Genomic DNA, 23,969 nt, shown 5'->3' on the forward strand with positions numbered 1-23,969 from the left:
GGAACTAAGGGGCTAAGCCCAACCCCTGAAAAACAACCCCACACCATAACCCCCCTCCACCAAACTTTACACTTGGCACAATGCAGTCAGGCTAGTACTGTTCTCCTGGCAACCGCCAAACCCAGACTCGTCCATGTGATTGCCAGACAGAGAAGCGTGATTGGTCACTCCAGAGAACACGTGTCCATTGCTCTAGAGTCCAGTGGCGGCGTGCTTTGCACTTGATGTAAGCCTGATTTATACATCTGCGTCGGACCTGCGCCATAGCCTCTACACCATGGGCTATGCGTCAATTTTTATTTATACTTCTGCGTCCTTGTTCATGTTGACGTGCAGCTACACATGCAGAGGGAGCATCTGTATCCCTGAGGATGGGGTTCTGGCAGACCAATCACAGCACTTGGGGTAGGATCGACGCCTTGTTACATTTTTGGAGAGGTGCACATCAGGGCACAACACACAGCCTATGATGTAGCTATGGCGTACACTCCATGCAAAAGTATAAATAGCTGCTCTTGGTTTGATTGCGACTGTTAAACTCTGGATTATATGCTAGAACCATTGTAAATTTAATTTGGGCAATTAAAGGATAATTTAACAAAACAGCGTTAAAGCCAGGATCCCATGAATTAAGGACAAAGCCCTTTTCTCTTAAAATATGTTTTATGAACCTTTTAATAGTTTTAAAGAATTTTAACTGAATTAAATTGATAACGAGAGCCTCAAGAAAGACAGATGTCTTACTTAAATGAGGTATTATTGTTTTTAAAGGGTTGTTTCTACCCAAAATGTCATCATTTGCCCACCCTAATGTCCAACCATGAATTACTTTCTTTCCTTGGAACACGAAAGAAAATCATTTGAATCTATTTTTTCTAACACAAAATAGAATAGCCTAACCAAAATGGTTTGGTTTCCAGCATTCTTTTGTGTATCACAGAAGAGAGAAAGTCATACAGGTTTGGAACGACATGAGATGGAGTAAATGATGAACGCATTTATTAGCAGTAAATTTACTTTACTGCATCTTAGCTGAACATCAGTGCTTTACTCTAAAGTGCATTTCTATGTGACAAAAGTCCCTGTCTTAGTTTTATTTATTTATTTATTTATTTATTTATTTATTTATTTATTTATTTATTTATTTATTTATATTTAAGTCCCTAAACCTAGCAAAAACGTTCACGTGGGAACTTGTGGGCCGCCTGGGCTGGATTTGTCCAGGGCTGAATTTTAGCCCCAGGCCAGTCCAGGTCTCCACGTTCTAACCATCAGCGCTCCAACCATCCAACTCTCGTTTTTTTTTTTCTTCCTGTAGATGTCTTTTTTTTTCACCTCTGTTTTTAGGCTGGCTTATTATTGTACCATAAGGTCACAGTAAATCGGTGGCCTCTGGTGTGTTTGTGTTTGTGTGTGTGTCTGTGTGTCTGTGTGTCTGTGTGTCTTTGTGTGTCTGTGTGTCTGTGTGTCTGTGTGTCTGTGTGTCTGTGTGTCTGTGTGTCTGTGTGTGTGTGTGTGTGTGTGTGTGTGTGTGTTCTGTTGTCGTGTCCTAAATTTACTCATCATCTGAGCTCTTATTTCTCCACCTGCTGATCATAAATATGCTCAATACAGCTCTCTCTGTGTGTGTGTGTGTGTGTGTGTGTGTGTGTGTGTGTGTGTGTGTGTGTGTGTGTGTGTGTGTGTGTGTGTGTGTGTGTAAAGCCGTGAGTCAGTGTTTTTATGACTTGTGCATTTGTTGAGTCGAGGTGCTTGGATTTCAGGAAAATGACATCCAGTGAATTGGTTGTTTTGGTGCATGTATAACTCTTCTTTTTTTGAAGTCCTTCTTATAGGAATAGTTCACCCAAAATTGAAAAATTCCTGATTATTTATTCCCCCTCCCAGGCCATCCAAGATGACTTTCTTTGGTGAAAAGTAATTAAGTTTTTTCTCCATATAATTCAAGTGAATGGTGCTCAAATTTCTTTGTAGTTCACGGATTGGTTTATAGTGAAACTGAAGTTTTGCACATCCTTAGCATTAATCAGTTCATATTTTTAGCACTCATCATGGATGTCTTGATGAATAGATCTGTGTTTAAAAGCAGTCATGCAGTTCTGAGCTCATGCACATATTAGCTGCGCATTTTTTCCCAGTTTTACGAGCCACTTAAAATGTCAATGGAAATCTAATAAACAATAACCCCGGGATGCGTGTTATAGACCGTTAAAGTATAAAATATAATTCTAAAATTTAATCTAGGCCATACATTGATCAGGCATAACATTATGACCTTATATTGTGTTGGTCTCACTTTTGCTGGCAAAACGGCCCTGACCTGTCGAGGCTTGGACTCCACTAGACTCCTGAAGGAGTGCTGTGGGATCTGGCACCAATATGTTAGCAGCAGATCCTTTAAGTCCTGTAAGTCACAAGGTGGGACCTCCATGGATCGGACTTGTTTGTTCAGCTCATCCCACAGATGATCAATTGGATTGAGATCTTGGGAATTCAGAGGCCAAGTCAACACCTCAAACTTGTTGTTGTGCTCCTCAAACCATTCCTGAAGCATTTGTGCTTTGTGTCAGGAGCATTATCCTGCTGGAAGAGCCACAGCCACCAGAATACCGTTTCCATGAAAGGCTGAACATGGTCTGCAGCAATGCTTAGGTAGGTGGTACGTGTCAAAGTAACATCCACATGGATGGAAGACTCAAGGTTTCCCAGCAGAACATTGCCCAAAGCATCACACTGCCTCCGCCGGCTCGCCTTCTTCCCATAGTGCATCCTGGGGCCATGTGTTCCCCAGGTAAGCGACACACTGTGATGCACTGTGTATTCTGACACCTTTCTATCAGAACCATAATTAACTACTTTAGCAATTTTAGCTAGCTTGTCTGTTTGATCGGACCACACGGGCCAGCCTTCGCTCCCCACGTGCATCAATGAGCCTTGGCTGCCCATGACCCTGTGGCCGGCTGCAGTTTTGGAGATGTCTAGCATCACAATTTGGCCCTTGTTAAACTCACTCAAATTCTTACTCTTGGCCATTTTTCCTGCTTCTAACACTTTGAGGACAAAATGTCCACTTGGTGCCTAATATATCCCACCCACTAACAGCTGCTGTGATGAAGAGATCATCAGTGTTATTCACTTTACCTGTCAGTGATCATGATGATCTTGTTAGTTATTTTTTAGTTTGCAAATGGAAAATAATCCATATGTTTTGGGATATTATGATTTAATTCTACCCCCAAATTCTCAATACTGTAATGCAGTTGCTGTTTACAAATATACTGATTAAATAATATACTATTAAATTATCCATGTATAATGACATATGACATTGATAACTTTTAAATGTTTTTGTAACACACTACTATTTCTCCATCAGGACTCAGCACAGACCGGGCCAAGTTTTGATATCTGACTATTGAGATACATTTTTTAAAAATGTCTGATGACCATAAAGGTTGAGTTGTGTTGAGGACACACTTTATGTAAGCAGTCCTGACTGCTCAAGAAGAGGAGCTCTATGAATAACTCTGTGCCCATTTCCCAGCTAAATTACTGCTCTGTTCTTTTACAGGCTATGGAAAACGGCTGCTCTCGTGGTTATAGACAGCTGCTGTTCTCATTCATGCTCAATAACTGGTTCATAAGTAGGGATGTGCACAACGACTAAGTTCATTAACGCTTAAACAGAAATGTTGAAACTGACTAGTTAGTGCTGCACCTAGCATTTTTTTTTGATAAGTGATTAATCTGTTGATTAATCTGTTGATCAAACAATAGGATAAAAAACAAAAAATATACATTTTACGTCTCATTATGCCCAATGCAGTCCTCCAAACAATGTGTAGTATAAAGCATATGAAAGCAAATATTGTGAATATATATATATGTGTGTGTGTCAGCAATGCTGTACATTTATAAACAATAAAAGGGTTAAAAATTGATTTTTTAACCTAAAAAAACTATTTGCTTACTATTTAAAGCAGAAATTAAGATTATTAAATTAAATGAAAACTAAATCAACAATTATAATAAACAAAAACAAAAGCTGTGTTGAGTACTTTCATCTAAACCCCTTAACTGCATCTGGTTATAAATCCTTGTCTAAAGCCCCGTTTCCACCACAGGAACTTTACCCAGGAACTAGGAACTTTGGGTGGTACTTCGTGTGTTTAGACCGCAGGAACCAGGGTATAAATGAAGTTCCGGGTAAATATTTCCCCCTCCAAACGGCCCTGCTCGCGGGGTAGTACTTTTTCAAAGTTCAGGAACTTTCGAGGGCGGGACTTGGGCGCTGAACATGCTGATTGGTTGAGCTCACGCAGCATTTAGGTCCAACTCGGCATTTTTAAAAGTCTTACACGCCGCGCTCATGTTGACAAGAGAGGAAAGTTAATTTTTCTGAGGGGTTAACTTTTTATTTCGTAAGTTATAAGATAATGAAGATAATGTTGGAGTAATGACACAGCGTATATTGCCCCAGGCAGTTTTTTACTTGCGCGCCTGACAGAAGAATTATTTTTTCTGAGATGATTATTTAAACAAATAAATAGCTTATAATAACTAAATCCACTAAATCTTTCAATCGGTACACACAAAAATGATTACTGTCCGCTAGGGCTGTCATTTTTGAAAAAAATCTAATTCGAACGGATATCAAATATCAAGCAAGGCATTCGAATATATTCAATTATCTACAACGCCGTCATCTCCAGCGCCTGGAATGTGTTTACGGATGCCATAGCAACTCTCAACGGCCACCAGGACTTTACGGTTTTATAAAAGCTATTCATTTGTTGTAAAGTGTAATAATCATCTCAGAAAAAATTAATTCTAATGTCAGGCGCAGTTGAAGAAGTTGATTGTTTGCTTACATAGGCTTAGGGACAGTGTCATTATGCCAACATTATCTTCATAACTTCTTATGAAATAAAAAGATTATCCCTCAGAAAAATGTATTTTCCTCTCTTGTCAACATGCTTGCTGCATGAGCGCGACGTGTGCTCTTCAGTGGGGCGCGCGCTGTTATCACATAAGGACGCACACTCAAAAGTAATCCGGTCAGGTCATTTACATGGTGAAATGTTTCGTTTGATCGATTCATGATAAGATTTATCCACCCATCTCAAAACGATTACAATTTCATTCAGTTTGGGCATTTTTATTACGATTGAGGTGTTTATATGGAGCATTTTCCTTCAGATTGGACTTTTAAACTGATTACAGTGCTCCATGTAAACGCACCGACAGTAAAAAATAAAAATAAAATTGCGCTACATGGCACTTTAAAAACCGGATAGTTTATTTATAGTTCGATTACGGATATTTCACGTCATCTTCGAATGCATATTCGAATATCGAATAAAAAGTGACAGCCCTTGTCCGTCACTGGCTTGGAGGAACAGTCGCGTGCAGTCCTACATCACCGGACTAATTTGCCTAATCTTCTCGGAACTTTATCGCGGTCGAAACGCAGACAGCTGCAGGTCTGGGGGGGAGAAAAGTTCCTGTAAAAAAGTTCCTGGTACAAATTGTTCCGGGTAATTTTGGTGGAAACGGGGCTTAAGCCACGTCTCTGTGGTAGGTGTGGTGGCCTATAGCTGTTGTCTATAGTGATGCTATGAAAATTGTCATGACTGAATTTCATGATGTTAAGTCTTTGATGGCTTTTAAAGTGCTCGCTCGCACCACTGTATCGTGCTCCTAAGTCTGCCAGATTTCTTCTCTGAACTGAATGAACTGCTCACTCTGGCCTTTGCTGTATCCTCCCGTTATGCTGCTTGGTGATTTCAATATCCAGTATGACACCATCTGCTCCAATGCCAGTGACCTTACGTTAACTTTGGACGATTTCCGTCTTGTACAACATGTTGATTTTCCTACTCACTGTCATGGTCACACGCTTGATCTTGTTTGCGCTTCAGGAATTAGTAACGTCTCTGTCTCTGGATCTCACACTGGTATGTCTGATCATAAACTGATAACAATTAAAATGTGACTTTCCTCTTCCTGAACCTCTTCTCAAAACTACTATTAATTATCGCAATGTTGATCCTCTGTCATTCTCAGACTCCATTAATGCATCTTCTCTGTCTTCTTACTCTGCTTTCTCTTGTCCGTCTGCTGTTTTCTCTACTTACAACTCCACTATCTCTGAAGCCTTGGACAATCAGGCCCCTATGGTAACTAAGCTGGTACCTTCATCTCATGCCTTGGTATACACCTGAGCTCTGGCTGCTTAAACAAACTGGCAGACATCTTGATCGCCGATATAGGAAAAGTGTCCTGGAGGTGCATTATCAAAATTTCTGTGCTCACCAGCTGAAATGCAAGGCAGCTCTTATTAGCACACGTACAGATTATTACCGCAACATAATCAACATAATCAACCGACCTAAGACATTATTTTCAACTGTTAAACTCCTCACCTCAGCCCATATAATACACCCTCTCTAGCATTACTCCCACTAGTTCATCGTCTGTTAACAACATAATTGCTCAAACTAAAGGCTGCAACATACTCCGCAAGAACAGAGGAAAAAGTCCTTGCTCCCAGGGCTGTGAGAACAAAATGACGTTGTGTTGTTCTCACAGCCCTGGTTTGGGAGTTCTCGACACATCGCCTGAGCAGAACTTTTTTCTTGCGGGTGTTCGAGAACTATTGTGTGATTGGTCAGACATTTAAAGCGGCCGTGGTTAATGCGGAGAAATGCAGATGATCGGCACCTGCTTTTCTCGTGAAGTATGGGATGTACTGCCAGAACGAACTTTGTTCTTGTTCTTACCACCTCGAGAAAACGAACAAATTTCTTTGTTCTTGCAGAGTATGTTCCAAGCTTAACTCATCTACTTGTCAGTTAGATGCAGTGCCTAGCTCACTTCTTAAAACCTGCTCTCATACCATCTCATATCCTATTGCTCATCTGATCAACTGTTCTTTTTCTGGGTCTGTCCCGCTATCATTAACAGCTGCAGTCAGTCCTATTTTAAAGAAACCTGGGCTGGATTCTTCAGTTATGAATAATGTCAGACCTATATCTAATCTTCCTTCTGGTTCGAAGCTGCCTTAAAAAGTAGTTGCCGCCTCAGCTACAAGCTCACCTTTTCTTTAACAATCTTCCTGATCCCTTTCAATCTGGCTTCCGGTCAGGCCACAGCACTGAAACAGCGTTGGTAAAAATCACTAATGACCTGCATCTGCATCTCAATCAGTCTGCTGATTCTGGTTGTCCTAATGTTCTCATCATGACCTTACAGCTGCCTTTGACACTGTCTCATGATATATTTACCTCTTGGCTATCAGTTATCAGCATCATGGGTAGTGCTTTGTCTTGGTTATCATATCTAATAATCTTGTCTAATGACGGAGAACTACAAAATGTACAGTGGTGAGGGGACAGGTTTCAGAACCACTGGTTTAATCGGCTAGTCTCGCACATTCCTATTTTTTTCCTCCTCAGGTTTGGGCGCCATTTTCTTCATATTCATTTATCGTACTTCATGAATCATAAAAGCCTGATGTATCAAATATGATATTAACAAAAAAAATTTAAAATGCAATTTTTAAATGCAAAAAAGTGTTCCATTACTCTATTACTGTATTTTTTTATATGTCAGGTTTTACAGGGTTAATATTAAGGCTGGGTATTGATTGACACACATTTCCTAGTTCGATTTGATTTTGATTCACAAGTTTGAACTTAGATTTAATTTTGATTCCGATTATTTAGGATATATATCCGGTTCAATACATGGCAAATTTCCTCAAGGAAAACAAATCTCTGAACTAATACTGTATACTATGAAATTACTATGTTGTAGCCTACTATAATAGGCTATTGAAGGTTAAAAAAAATACCTGATTTGTTTACAAACACTTAAATTGCGCTCAATTATCTTTAATATTTGTTTTATATAAGTAGTAACAAAACACTTTATTGCAATATATTGGATGGGAGGTGCGCTACAATGTTCCATTCATTAAACTGAAAACGAATTGATTAATCGATTTTTGAGATTTAAGAATCGATATTGGTTCGTGAAAATGGTAATCGATAAAAAAATCGAGAAATCACTTTTTTTTTTAATATATTTTTTTTTATACCCAGCCCTAGTTAAAGGTAGGGTAGGTAAGAATTGGTTAAAAAAAATGTTTTCCAAATTTGTTTAAACGTTCTTTATATATCAGTACACAATTAAAATGTAAGTACTCTGAAAAAGAAAGTATAAAAATTGAGTGTCTGTAGACAAAACAAAGTTTCGAACGATTATGAATCAGCGTATCGATTCATGATTCGGATCGTATGTCAAACCCCCAAACTGCTGAAATCATGTGACTTTGGCGATCAGAATCATGAATCAATTCACTGATTCATAACCGTTCGAAACTTTGTTTTGAAATCGGCCCATCACTATACAAGTCGTTATTTCGTTTTTTTGCACACAAAACTATTCTCGTCTCTTCATTAAATGATTGTAGAGCCGCTGTAGTGAGATGGGCTTTGTAACGACGTCTTTAGTGCCTTTATGGGACTTGAGAGAGGAAATTACATTGGTGTCAATAAAGGCCTTTCTGAGCCATCGGATTTCAACACTAATATCTTAATTTGTGTTCTCAAGATGAACGGAGGTCTGACGGGTGTCGAGCCACATTAGGGTGAGGAATTAATGAGAGAATTTTTGGGTGAACTAACCCTTTACTAAACAGGTGCACACCTCTAGCTGCTCTCATATGTGTGTCAGCCGATGTCACAAACTGACAATAGCCAAGCAGCTCCTGTGTGTTTTACTAGGGGAAGGGGAAGGACTTCCTCTCTGTACAATAGCTGTCCGCCACTTGGCCTGACCTCAGCCGCCACAGGAGGCTTTTGGGCGAGACGCAGTGATGTCTTCTACAAGGGAGGTCTGTGTGGGTCGGGGAGGGCGCCACTTTTTCCGGCCACCGGAACGGCAGCTCCAACAGGAATAAATGGGTCTGCGTGACCTCTTCCTTTTGGAACGGGAAAGACAGAGTGACACTGTTTCAAAGCTAAACTACTGTTTCCCTGTGTGTCTCTGTAGTATCTGGGGCACGTGGAGGTCGACGAGTCTCGTGGCATGCACATCTGTGAAGAAGCCGTCAAGAGATTGAAGACGGTAGGTGTACAAACCCACTCAACACGTCCTTCATTTGCCAAATCTCCTGCTCATCACCTTAACAATCTCCTCAGTCCATGTCTGTCCTCCTCCAATCACAACACATCTCTTTTCCTTCAGTCGACACCAAGTGATCTATTTAAAGTGTTTCTGTCGTTCTCTCCCCCTTCCGTTGGTCTCGCTCATGTTATCATGCGTCAGTTAAAAAATCTTCCAGGTTTAATAGAAGTCAAGCTCACTTGGCTGCATTTGTGTCATAATGTCAATTATACAGGAAATAATTTGGCAAATTCTACATTTACAGTAGGCATTTTTAATGGAAGTTCTGTACATAAATGTCAAGGGAAAGTATATATTCAAGAATTAAATATCATTAATGCTAACAAGACTAGTGTAGGGATGGGATGGTATGAACATTTCATATCACGACTAGAGTGACCCAAATTATCAATATTATCACGGTTTTGTTAAAGGAACGGTTCACTTTAAAATGAAAATTGTCATCATTTACTCACCCTCAAGTTGTTTCAAACCTGTATGAATTTCTTTCTTCAGCTGAACACAAGGGAAGATATTTTGAAGAATGTCAGTAACCAAACAGTTAACTGGAGCCATTGACTTCTACAGTAGGAAAAAAAAAATACTATAGAAGTAAATGGCTCCAGTTAACTCTTTGGTTACTGACATTCTTCAAAATATCTTCCCTTGTGTGAGGAAAGGATGACAGAATTTTTATTTTAAAGTGAACCATCCCTTTAAAGGTTTCAAAAAGACATGAAAACTTTTCAACAAGTTTTATATTTTATATTTAACAAATGACATAAGTGAGTTGATGAGTTTTCAAAATCGTGATAATCAAACACGGTTTTAATGATAATTACATTTTAAACAATTTTACTATCCGTCAGTACATTTGATCATCTTTTATCATGAAACCAGTAATGACCCCCTCCCTAGACTAGTGTGAAACAATCACTTAAAGGTGCACTATGTAGTATTTTTGCAGTAAAATATCCAAAAACCACTAGGCCAGTGTTATATATTTTGTTCAGTTGAGTTCTTACAATATCCCAAATGTTTCCAACTATTTATACATTGTGAGAAAATTGCTATTTTAACCAATGAGCCGGAACGTCTGAGCATAGCGTCTGAGGGAGTCGCCTGTCAATCACCTCATATCTGCGTTACCCTCGGTTTCTGGTTTTATTCTGCAGAAACGCTTTACTCTTAGCTGTGTAAACAAGTGTCACAGCAGTAACGTCATAACATAATTTTAAACACACTCAGATGAATCTAATATGATAAACAGAGCTGCGTTACCTCATACTTATGACCGGAAAAGCGGAAATGGCGCCGGCGACTGTGTCCCGTAAATAAAAGTCCCGCTGCTCACAATTGCACCAGCAGCCTTGCTCAGCTCCACAACACTCGCTCCTGCTCTGCTTCACAGTAACGTTAATAATCTCATCCGTGAACGTGATTTCTGCCCGAGTCCTATCCCGATTCTTTCCCACCGACCTAGCAGACGGAACAATTACATAGTAAAGCTTTAACTTTTATTCAGTAAGGATGCATTAAATAGATCAAAAGTGACAGGAAATACTTTTACATTGTTACAAAAATGTTCTGTTTTATAGAAATGCCATTATTTTGAATGCTATTCTTAAAACAAGTTTTCAAACGTTGATAATAATCAGAAATGTTACTCGAAACAAATCTGCACATTAGAACGATATCTGAAGGATCATGTGACACTGAACACTGGCGTAATGATGCTGAAAATTCAGATTTGATCACAGGAGTATATTACATATTACACTTTAAAGTATATTCGCATAGAAAACAGTTATTTTAAATTGTAATAATATTTCACAATTTTATTGTTTTATTATGTATTTTTTAATCAAATAAATGCAGCCTTGATGAGCAGAAGAGACAAAAACATTAAACCTTCTTACTGACCCCAAACTTTTGTGTATTTGTAAGTTACTTGCCAATAATCTCTATTCCTTTAACCACCTCTGAGCTCTGCCCGGACCATCAGAATCATCTGCATTTCCACTGGCTTGACTGCGGAGCGAGGGTGTTACAATACTACATAACATGCCCACAAACAAATGTCACAACAGTCTTTGAGTTTTTCAAGTTTTGATGACACTTAACATTCAGAACAGTGTGATTTTAGCATTAGTGTCATCATGAACGTCAAATTTGCAAATGTGACTGACTGAAAAAAAGGTCTGAAGTAGCTCGCCAGCACAACAAAAATAGGAAGCTGCTTCCAGTCTACAGTGTTGTTGATGTGAGTGGTGTGTTTTTAAAAAGTTGAACATGTTATCCTGAATGCTTCCACACTGGGCTTCAGCTCCAGCACTGAGTCAGCAGAACCGGTATCTTATCGTTCGCCCAAACTGCAGCACGTAAGCACGCAATCCACCAGCAGAAGGACAGGCGTGAGTTTCCTGTTTCGGCAGAGTCCAGCGCAAGACATTCCATTCTTCAGGGAAAAGGAAGTCCACCGCGCTGTCTATTCACCGCATTGACAAGGCCTGAGACGCCGCCGCCCAAGTTAAGGGCAGGAAGTTTGTTTTATTTAACAACAAAAAAAAATATTAATTAGGTATAACTATAATACTGATCTGGCAACATTGTCGCTATATGATAAATTCAAATAAGCTGATAACATCGCTTTTTTCCTCCAGAACGACTGTACAGCCAAATCAAATTTTGCTGCAATATTGTCCTGTTTAACACTGTGAAGCTGCTTTGAAACAATCGTCATTGTAAAAGCGCTATATAAATAAAGTTGATTGATTGATTGATTAAGCTCAGGGGAAAATAGAGTCGAGATGTTTGTCACTTTCAACCTGATGGCTTGCTCTGAGTTATTGCGTATCTTCTCAATCTGACCTTCTGCTGGCTGTGTTTAATCACATTAGTGTTGAAAACACTGGCGGATGTTGAAAACACTGGCGGATCAGTGCTCACATGAACACAGTGCAGCGCATCACTATAACATGCAACACATAAAAAATACAATTAAATCACAGGCTTTTTGGCACCATATTACCGTCTGAGTGTTGAATGAAGACACAAACACTGAACATAACTAATAACACAAGCCTTAAAGAGGCAGCTTTACCACAAGTCATGTCTCTTGACCGTGTAACCTACTCAAACTCTCGCTCAGACGCTTCAAATCTTATTATCTCCACAACTAATCAACACTGATTAAGTTACCATCGTGTGTGTGTGTGTGTGTGTGTGTGTGTGTGTGTGTGTGTGTGTGTGTGTGTGTGGACGTGAGGCCTGTTCACTAGCCAATAATGTGAATTCCTCTCACTGAAAGCCTGCCACCCGTGTCCAGGAAATGCATGTCTCTCTGCAGAGGCTCATCTTTATTAATGTCATCCTCTTGTGTTTATTGCGTATCGTTACTGTGCGAGCTGCACCCAACATCCTCCAGATGGCGCACACAATCATAATGATATACATGCTTCACATAAATGAAGGCTTGTTTCTGGTGAAATGAAGATTTAATGCATTAATGTGTGCATTCGCTGACTATATAATACAATATAATACAAAAAGACTTAAGAGACTTCTTGCTTAAAAGCTTAACTTAATGTATATCTTAACTTGATGAAATACAAATGCTTGGAGCTTGTCTTATTATAAGTGGGAAAAGATTTCACATGTCCTAGGTTGGCATTGGCATATACGGTATAGACACTTATTAGGCAGCATAGTAACCACAAGTGTCATGAGTGAGAGATTTTAAGCGCTCTACACAGGCAGCTAACATTTCTCTCAACTCCGTTCACCATTTTGAATTAATTTTCTCTCTGCGTTCATCACAATGCATATTGGGATGATATCCATGAAGCGATAAGTCCTTCGATTTTATCTTTTGTGATCCGTTGATGGCTTGTCACGAGGCTCCATCTTGCTTTGTAACAGAGCTCTTATCTTGAGTTTAACCTTCAGGTTTCAGAAGAATGAAAGCACTGTTTCTAGTCACTGTTTGTGTTTGCTGATGATCTTTGACCTCTGAAAATTGCAATTCACAGGGAGGGACATCAGCATAATGCCATGAGGCGCACCCTTTCTGTCGATGATTAAGCCATTCACGTTGGCACTCATTAGCCCGACATGTTTCTGCTGGCGGGCCAAAAGCAAGTGTGTTAGCACGTGCCAGTCGCTTTTCCACGCTCGCCTCCGGGGCTTGATTGGGCCTCGTCAGGGCAGGGTTGCCAGGTTTTCACAACAAAACCCGCCCAATTGCAACCGAATACCTTGGTCCAAAGCGGGCTTACTGGGGGCTTGAGGATTGGTCTGAAACAGAGGCATAGACTCTCAACACCGCTGCTCATTTCCCATGTTATTACATCAGGATACCCACTAACTTTAACATTTAAGACATAAACATCTTCAGCTCATCTTCAGTCAAAAAAGTGACCAGTGTCACTTTCAGACACCAGTGAGTGTTTGAAATAACTTCCTTTTGATCCAATGGGGATTCTGATCACTGTATGAGGCAGAAATATAATTGGGTTTTGAATTTTGGGATTTTGAAAGGCCGTTGTATCGATAAGCTCAGACGTTATTGGTTCTGCTGTCGGTACTTTTAAAAATACACGTGGCATGACGTGTGTGTGTGTGTCAGAGACAGAGACAGAGAGAGAGAGCTAAACGACAGCCCTTAATGACGGAGGACAGAACTCAAACATTCAGCCTGGTTACACTAGATCTAGTGTGATTTTATTTTAGATTTTGGCTTCCAAAGATTAGAATTATAATATTTATGTCTAGCGCAACTTAATTCCCCTTGCAGCAGCAGTAGCCTGCGCTGTCATTTCTCCATATAACTCAAACGTAGTGACAGAATCAGCACGATCGGTGATTGTTGTAAAATACAGTCTAGCTACTTTTGGTAAATTGTGGGATGTGTTTAATAATAAAAAGAGCGATTAAAAGCACAAAAATGTGCGCAAGAGATTGTTCCCAAGTCGGCGCGCGCTCTGAAACAGCCCGCAACGAGACAAGCAAATTACACTCTCGGTTTCACATTTGCGTCTAAACTATCAAATGTACACAAACATCTACGGTATGTCAAAATGACCGGCTTGGAGAGTCTCTTAAACGCAATTTGTGTCTAAAATGGACAGTTGTTGGGAGAAAATGTAGTGCATCTGCCTATTATCAGTCGCCTATAGATCTGCACATCTGTCTTAAAGAGGCAGCAGTGTTTTATATATATATATATATAAAATCTCAAAAAGTACCGATAAGAATACCGTTAAAGTACCGGGCCGATAAGCAGTATCGGTAAGAGTAGTAATACCGTTAAAACCTTAACGATACCCATCCCTATATTTCGATAATTTCGATATATTGCACAGCCCTACTCTGAGCTAATCAATGCTGTTAAACAGACCTTAATGCTCTGTGTTTGTGGGCTGGTTATGTAGTATCTGTTCTCCAAACCGTGGAAATGAATGCTGATTCCGAGGGAGGAATACAGATTTCAGTCAATGGGGACATTTTAATTTATCTCTCCTTTAGTGTTTCCTGTTTCTCTTTATTTCCAGATCTTTATGTCTGTCTGTGGTCTGCATGTTCTCTGCTCAGTATCCCTATAGCGTCAGTGGCAGTCACTCTCCGTGAAACTGCAGGCCTCCTTCTCCATCTGTTTGCATATGTTCTGATGTGAATGCATTTTGATGTTCTCTTTTTCTAAGCAGGTTTGTTCACATGACCCATTAAGAGCATCTTGATCCTCTCTCACCCCTTAAACCTCCTTTCTAACCCAATGAGCATTGCTTTCCTTCTGTGGCTGTGTATGAACTGTGTGAAATGCTCTTCAGCACAATAACTTTAACTCAGGTCTTTCTGTAACATGTAACCTCCACCTCTTTCTGTGAAACTCGCTGTGCCCTTAACTGAAGGTGTGGGGTCAGTGTATAATGGTTATGGTGGTCATGATTACCTGAACTGAAACCCAAACCTCAGTTAAGGGACCAGTGTATATGAGGAAGCGAGTGTTAGGATTGGCGAATGGTGCACTTCTTGTTTCTCAAAGGCCACATACACACGGCAAAGCTCAGGGAATGACGTATGCATTGATGCAGTTACCGTTTTCACATGTATAGCAGCCCCACTTCCCCTCACTCCCGATGAAAACCACTGCAGCGTTTGGGAGTCACGGATCTGTAAACAAGACACATGATGCGAGCAGTTTGTGAATTCAGTTAGTCGTAATAGCCATAAATAACCAAACTCTGTTCGTACAGGACAGGAATTTAGATGCAGTATGTATCAGTGCTATTTAAGTATCGTTGAGATACTATTACAGTTTTTGGTTTTTAGTTTTATAAAATACAAAAATAAATACAAAAATTCGTACAAAAACAAAATAAAAGTTTGGGTTGTTTACATATCTGTGTGTGTACTGTGGTATAATTATTATATGAATACACACACACGCATGTATATTTTTAAGAAATATTTGCATGTATATACTGTATATGTAATTTATCTTATCTTATATAAATATTTATTTTTATTTAAAAAAATTCTTAAATATATACATGCATGTGTGTGTATTTATATAAACATAATAATTATATACAGTACACACACATATGTAAATAAACACAAACTTTTATTTTGTGTGCGATTAATCAGGATACATTTTTCCCCAGCACTTATATATACATAAAACATATATACATATTATATATACATACAACATTATATGTAATAAAACACAAACTGTTTTGTTTGATGCGATTAATCATGTTTTGATAGTAAAATAAATGAAAATGAGAAACGGTTATCAATATTATCACATTATCGCTAAAATGTGCTGAAATTGTTCAAAAAGTACTGATACACAAAACTTTTGCCACATTTTATATTAAAAACCAGCTAATTAGATTACACTGTAAAAAATGATATGTTCATTAAGTTATGACAACATTGACAACATGTTTTAACTCATCAAAATAAGTTAAGAAATGTAAAAAAAAAAAAAAATTATTAGTTATACAAGATGTAACTCATTTTTTAAAGTCAGTTTACCATAATTTAAGTTGAAATAGCTTAAACATCCTAGTCGATTGTACTGCAAAAGTTCAAAATTTGCCTTTTTTTACAGTGTAGAAGCAATATGCACATTTTGTTTGCATATACAGTAAAATAATAACATTAACAACAACGACTGTATTTTAAATTAACAAAAAAATGGGGTGACTTAAACCATATGTTTATCTACCTACATGTTCAAAAAAGTTTTGACTAAAGTTTTTTTATGATAAACCTCACATTTCAGCCTTTAGTCAGAATGATAAAATTACTATAGGTATTTTATCGACGCTGTAAATAATTCTAATACCTTATTATACAAATTGTTTAGCTAGTAGAATGCACGTTAGATTATTTTCCATCAGCTGGTTAAAATGTACAACTTTGCATAACAATTAAGCTTAGTTTTTAGGGGCTTTATAAAAATGCCCACTCTCTGACAGTAGGTGGTGCTAGAGCAGTTCACAAAGCAGCGCTGCACTTATGAACACAATACTTTACTAGGCACTACACAGACATAACATACCATCAACTTTTCTGAAGACCCCGTGTTTTTTCAGTTCCCGTCAGAGATGCGTTCATGTGATTCATTTATATAATTTCCCTCAGCCCTCGGTTGTAAAGTTTGTAAAATGTTGTAAAACATCACTGCCTTCTGCCATGTTTTCACACAAAATAAAACCTACGCTCTATGCAATTTCTCTACTTTGTTTAATGCTGGACATGGTTTACCATAAGGTTTGTAAATCGTGGTAATCAAATATGATTAATGGTAACATTAACCGCCAAGGATTTTAGCATCGTTTATCGTCGAACCGGTAACGGTTTCATCCCTAGTTTCATTGTTTGTTTTTAATTGGTGTTAGTTAACAGTTATAACCCTGATGTGTGTATGTGGCCAAAAAGTGATTTTTGAAACCTTCGCACTCTTCCTCTTATAGCTGGGATGTGTGTATGGGATTAGTGAACACCGGAGCCCGGATCAGTTCTGATGCCTCAGCTTTAAAGGAAGCTGTTTGAGGTCATCAGAAGCAATCCTAATGAACTACTGCTCAAAGCTGCTGCCATCACTAACATGATAACATGATTTAGTTTACAGGATTAGTTCACCCCGAAAAATCTGTCACGATTTACTCACTCTTACTCAAACAAAAGGAGACATTTACTGGCGTGTTCATGCTGCTCTTTTCCATACAAAGAAACTGAACAGACACAAAAGCTGCTTAAAAAACAGGAAAGCACCATACATCAGTGTGACTTCAAGGGCTGCACAATAATTGTTCAAATGATTATTTTGCTAAAAAATAATTTTTAATCATGATTGTTTTCATTTGAGAAATTTCTTTTTACTTTTCATCAGAATTATTGCTCTTTTACAATTTACAATTAGTTTACAATTAGTCGGCACTAGCCATTTAAGTAACACTCTTCATAAATAATTAATGGGGGGTAGGTTATTTCTTAATTGTTAGATTCATCTGAAAAATGATCTATAGATTAATAAACTGGGGAGAAAATCTGTTAGTCGCAGCCTTATGGTCTACCTTTATAATTTCTTGCATATTTTCAGCTCAAAAACATCCGTCCACATTCACTTTTGTTGTATGAAAAAGAGTGGTGTAAACATTTTCTGAGGGTGAGTAATTGAGTGATTTTTCATTGTGTGTCAACTATTCCTTCAAGAAAACTGAAATAATCAAACTCACATAGCGAAATAATAATACTAGAACTGTAACCGCACCAATAACATCACTTGTGGTGAGTGTGACGCCTGATTGGTGAGCTAGAGGTGTGATCTCCCCCTCCTCTCCTCTCCATACTTCACAACTTTGTCATTTTTAACCATCGAAGCCCTTAAACCAGAGTCCGCCCTGACACGCACTCACAGGACATTGTGTCTCAGTTCATTTGTAACCCTCTCCTGCCTTTTCCTCCCACCAACATCCCCTTACCAACCCTCCATTCCAGGACAGAAAGTTCTTCAAGGGCTTCTTTGCAAAAGTAAGTTCTGCTGTGTGCATTTACGTATCATCCCAAATATACTCTATGCAAGTACGTGGACGCAAGCTTGATTTCATATGTTGTTGCTTCAGAAATGTGTGAGATTTCAGTTCTTATGGAAATGCACTTACAGTTGGGCTCAGTTTTACACACCCCTTGCAGAATAGGTAAAAATGTTTGAAAATTAAAGGGATCATACAAAAATGATAATAATAGACATTAATCCCTTAACAATGAGAATGTTTTGTAATTATTAAAATACATAAAAAATTTATTAAAATAGCATTAAAATATTTTATTTTAATATGAAGCATATATATCATCTACAAGAAGGTGGAGAGAGAAAAAGGACAGAAATAAAATCAACTCATTGTCTTTTTAGGGTGCATTGTGTAGTATTTATGAGGATCTATTGACATAAATGCAATATAATATACATTACTATATTTTCAGTGGCGTAAAAAGACCTTATATAATGAACCGTTGTGTTTTTAGTGGCTTAGAATGAGCCATTTCTTTCTCCATAGGTTGTACTGCATACAAGCTGTATAATGTTCTACCTCTTAACCTTTCAAATGGTTATTGTCTAACCATGGCTGCAAGCATTAAAACTTTAAAGCAGCAATTGGTTATTTAAAAATGTATATAAAAAGTGCTGCAGGGGTAACATATTTTTGTAGGCTAACCCATAAGTTTGTATCACCCTGGTTCCCTAAAAAAATAAAAACAAATACACTGAAAAAAATTATTTAGAAAAAAAGTTACCTGGTTGCCTTAACATTTTGAGTTCATTGAAATAAAATTGAGTTAATACAATGATCATTTTTTGAGATTCGACAACCTTTATTAAAATATTATTAAAAGATTTTGTAAGCATATTGGGTAATTATGTGTGTTTTATTCTTGATGACGCAGTGAAACATGCCAAATTGCGCTATTTTCATGATTTATCAAATTTTTTAAGTGGTTCAGGCACAATAATATTTTGAGTTTCTATTTATTAAACAAATTTCCTTCATTGTATCAACTCAATTTTTTTATTTTAATAAACTCAAAATTTTAAGGCAACCAGGTAACTTACTTTTTTAAGTTAAACCAACAAAAACACATTTTTTTACAGTGTAGGTCCACAAAACAACTATGAGTGTCAATGAATCTTTAAATCTGTATTGGTTGACTTGATACCCATGAGTACTGAGGTCACATTAAGCATGTGCAAGTATATAAACGATTGCAGTGCATCGCCCAAGTATTCAGGTCTGTGTTTGTGTACTTGCATAGAGTATGTTTGTGGCTCAAACATGTGTGAATGTGTGTACACTTTCTTTCCCACTGATAGAGTAGTTTGCTCCTAAAACATGCCTGGAGCAATAGAAGAGTGTGTGAAAAAGGACAAACTGAGTTGTTAAACTCATTTTGGTTCCTTTTGTGTAACGAAAATGTGTGTGTGCGTGTGTGCGTGTGCGTGTGCGTGTGCGTGTGCGTGTGCGTGTGCGTGTGTGTGTGTGTGTGTGTGTGTGTGTGTGTGTGTGTGTGTGTGTGTGTGTGTGTGTGTGTGTGTGTGTGTGTGTGTGTGTGTGTGTGTGTGTGCGTGTGTGTGTGTGTGAAATCTCTAATTTCTGTACTCATAGGTAAGTGTGAACACACAAACTCCCCGAATCAGGATGTGTTTGTTTGGATGCCTACCTTCTGTTCTTTCTTTCTGGTTTACGACACCATGCCTGCTCCTAACACTGCTGTAACCTTCTCAAAACTCAATGTTTTTAACTTTTCTCTATTTTCAGGTGTTGTTGGTAGATGAAAGTACATTTGTATGAAAGTCGAGGAGGGTGAAGGGCCTCAACTTGTCGGAAAATCAACTCTCTTCTCTTTCAATGTCTCTCTTTCCCCTCCATCTCTCACTGTTTGCGTGTTATGTGTGTCCACACAGGCGGGTAAGAAGGCTGTGCGCGCGGTGCTCTGGGTGTCTGCAGATGGTCTGAGGGTCGTAGATGACAAGACAAAGGTACTGAAGGACCCCCAACTTACCTGAGATGATCCACCAGATCCCACAGTACAGATAAATACAGTACAGACGATCATAATGAAGAACGCTTGCTGAGTTTGGTCAGCGGAGTCGCTTATGCCGCTTATGCAGTTGTATGTTAAAACATTTAAGGAATAGTGATTGTTAAAAGGGTTAGTTCACCCAAAAATGTAAATTCTGTCATTAATTACTTGCTCATGTCGTTCCAAACCCGAAAGACCTTCGTTCATCTTCAGAACACAAATGAAGATATTTCTGATATAATCCGAGATCTCTCTCACCCTCCATAGACAGCAGTTTAATGAACACTTTTAAGGTCCAAAAAGGCTGTAAAGACATTGAAAAAAGAACTGCTAATTGTGATGCATCAAACCCAGTCAATAATATTGGGCATTGCTTTTGCTAGGATTAATAAACTCAATCCAATGCATCCTATATGAGATAAATCAGATATATGCCTATTACTATTATCTGCCCAAAAGCATGCAAATTAGGGATAGGCGTATCGATATGGAGTATTGATATATAAATACTGATGTGAGCATCGAAAAGTATTTATACTCAAATAAAAATATCGATACTAAAGTGTTTACATACAATGCATACAATACGAATAACCTATGTTGCTGAATAGTTATGTAGCATAGATCTATTTTCTTGCTCATCTTAAAGGGTTAGTTCACCCAAAAATGAAATTGATGTCATTAACTCCTCCCCCTAATGTCGTTCCTCACCCGTAAGACCTCCGTTCATATTCAGACACAGTTTAAGATATTTTATATTTAGTCCGAGAGCGTATCTAAGTGTATGCACACTATACTGTCCATGTCCAGAAAGGGAATAAAAAACATCATCACAGTAGTCCATATGAGACATCAGTGGGTTAATAAGAGTCTCTTGAAGCATCGAAAATACATTTTGGTCCAAAAATCACAAAAACTACGACTTTATTGAGCATCGTCTTCTCTTCCTTGTTTATTTTTAAACCTCAATTAAAGATTCAAACGGTCATGAATCAGTGAATAGATCAATGATTCAGATCGCGTGCCAAACTGCTGAAATCACGTGACATCGGCGATCCGAATCATTGATCGATCCACTGATTCATGACCGTTTGAATCTTTATTTGATCTTAATCTTTATATAATCTTTATAAAAAAGAAAAAAGAAGCAAAATGTTTTAAAAATAGAAATCTTTTGTAACAACAATATACACTTTTATATTTTTTTCTTTCTTTTTTGAAATAAATCAATAATTTTATTCAGCAAGGATGTGTTAAATTGATAAAAATTGATAGTAAAGGAGATTTATATTATTTGAAAATATGTTTTTATTTTGAATAAGTGCAGTTCTTTTGAACCTTTTATTCATTAAATATATACGGCAGCAGAACTGTTTCCAACACTCATAATAAATCCTCATATGAGAATGATTTCTGAAGGATCATGATCACTGAAGACTGGAGGAATGATCCTGAACATTCAGCTTTGATCACAGAAATAAATGATCATTTAGAGTATAATACATTGAAAACCAAATATTTTAAATTGTAATAATATATCACAATATTTTAAAGTAGTAATGTGTCCAAACTTTTGGCCTGTAGTGTAAGGTGACAGATACCATAATCTTTAGTAAATGACGGCACAAAGCCAAAGACTTAAATATAGTGTGACCTTTACATTTACTGAGCAGTAATGAATGCTGCTTTTTATAAAGCTCTTTCTGTGATCCCACGCATTGAAAATGCACAGAAAAGAGCATCTCTTCAAAACGTCTTTTAATGTGTGCGTCTTTCGTGATAGAGGTTTGCATCAACATAAGGGCTGGGTGAAATGTAGCAGTACTCCTATATTCATGGAATGCACTTTTCATATTCATCTATTACTGCCACCTGCTGGTGTGAGCCAGTCATTGCTCATCACCGGCTGCATTTTAGTCCAGCAAAGCATAAAGGCATAAAGTCTGGTCCATACTGCTGCGTGTGAGACCATCTGACAAACATGTAAAGTGGATAACCACAGTTCAGATTGTTTTTATGATGTTTATGCAATATAATAATAATAATACAGCAGTTGTACTGACCAAAGAAAATATACTGATCTAAAGAAGCACTGCATCACTGCAGATACAATGAAGAAAGTAAAGACACTAGCTGACTTTTTAAATGTACAATCTTTTACTGATGTATTCCTACTAAAGCAAAAATTCAAAGCATTGTGTAATGATAATTCTTTATAAATCTGTTGTCTAAAAGAGAAGCTCTCTGTACTATTTTACAGTAGAGTCGTAAGGAGTTTTATAATGTTATAAAATAAAACCAATACTTACATCCCCATTTTAAAGCATTTGTTCAACACTGAGGGCGTTTTCACACCTGTAGATCGTTTGCTATGGTCTGAAACAGGGGCTTAACAATGTTTCATGTCTTCATCTGTAGCTGTTGTGACACATGCAAACACTTACTTAATTCCCGCTCTGACTGATCAATTATATGTGTATTTAATTACATTTAAAATTATATATATATAATGTATGTGTGTGTGTGTGTGTGTGTGTGTGTGTATATATATATATATATATATATATATATATATATATATATATATATATATATATATATATATATATATATATATATATATATATATATATATATATATATATATATATATATATATATATATATATATATATATATATATATATATATGTGTGTGTGTGTGTGTGTGTGTGTGTATATATATATATATATATATATATATATATATATATATATATATATATATATATATATATATATATATATATATATATATATATATGTGTGTGTGTATATATATATATATATATATATATATATATATATATATGTATATACACACACACACACACATACAGCTCTGGAAAAAATTACGTTTTAAAGAGTTACATTTTATTTTTAAATACTTATAATGTGTCAGAACAGCATTCTTGCAATGCACAGAGAAGAGCAATTACTCATAGTAATTTGTTCTTTTTTATAAAACATTTCACACTATGAATTGTAATACTGCTTTGTTCGTTGGTCCATTGGGTCTGATTTCTTTCTCACCTCAACCAAACCACTCTGGTTCTTTTTCAATCGGGCTGAGACCACCTTTTGGTTCGGATCCGAGCGCGATTGACACGTTCACATTATGCCTAAACAAACCGAATTAAGGGACAAACCGCACCAGGTGCTGAAACGAGCCAGGTGTGGAAACGCCCTGCTCTTTTGTGAAAATATAAATGTAATTTGCAATAACATGCATTTTGCCTGTTTTGTTTTCAGGATCTCATTCTTGACCAGACAATAGAGAAGGTTTCCTTCTGTGCGCCGGATCGTAACTTTGAGCATGCCTTCTCCTACATCTGCAGAGACGGGACCACGCGCCGCTGGATCTGCCACTGTTTCATGGCCGTCAAAGACTCGGTGAGCGCTCATACCCATAAAAGACTCTCATGGACAGATTATGCTCCCAGACCTTACTTATTCTTATTCTTACTTATTTTTTAGGCTTGGTTGTGTTTATGGGGCGCAGTATAACCTGTCTTAATACTTCTTTCTTTTTTTAAACGCCGTATTTTTCTTCTATTTGACCTTTATTCCACACCGCTGTCTTCACTGTCCTTTGAACGGCTCGTTTGCTTCCTGCTTCTATGAAGCCCATCCCTCTGAGAAACGCAATGGTCTTGGATTGG

The 23,969-nt window shown here is 37.6% G+C and overlaps 1 protein-coding gene across 6 annotated transcripts in view; it reads left to right on the forward strand.

Moving 5' to 3' along the window:
- LOC137091605 (protein numb homolog) overlaps nucleotides 1–23,969 on the forward strand; it is a 111,386-nt gene that overhangs the window by 58,551 nt on the left and 28,866 nt on the right. For 4 of the 6 annotated variants that reach the window (XM_067456200.1, XM_067456204.1, XM_067456202.1 and 1 more), the window contains exons 3-6: nucleotides 9,058–9,132; nucleotides 18,187–18,219; nucleotides 20,150–20,224; nucleotides 23,560–23,700. In XM_067456200.1, the coding sequence (XP_067312301.1) occupies nucleotides 9,058–9,132; nucleotides 18,187–18,219; nucleotides 20,150–20,224; nucleotides 23,560–23,700 (324 nt within the window). The remainder of the gene's footprint in view (nucleotides 1–9,057; nucleotides 9,133–18,186; nucleotides 18,220–20,149; nucleotides 20,225–23,559; nucleotides 23,701–23,969) is intronic. The other 2 variants (XM_067456203.1, XM_067456205.1) reach the window with 1 other exon arrangement.

The sequence above is a fragment of the Pseudorasbora parva genome, chromosome 10, assembly GCF_024679245.1.
Source record: "Pseudorasbora parva isolate DD20220531a chromosome 10, ASM2467924v1, whole genome shotgun sequence".
Lineage (NCBI taxonomy): Eukaryota > Metazoa > Chordata > Actinopteri > Cypriniformes > Gobionidae > Pseudorasbora > Pseudorasbora parva.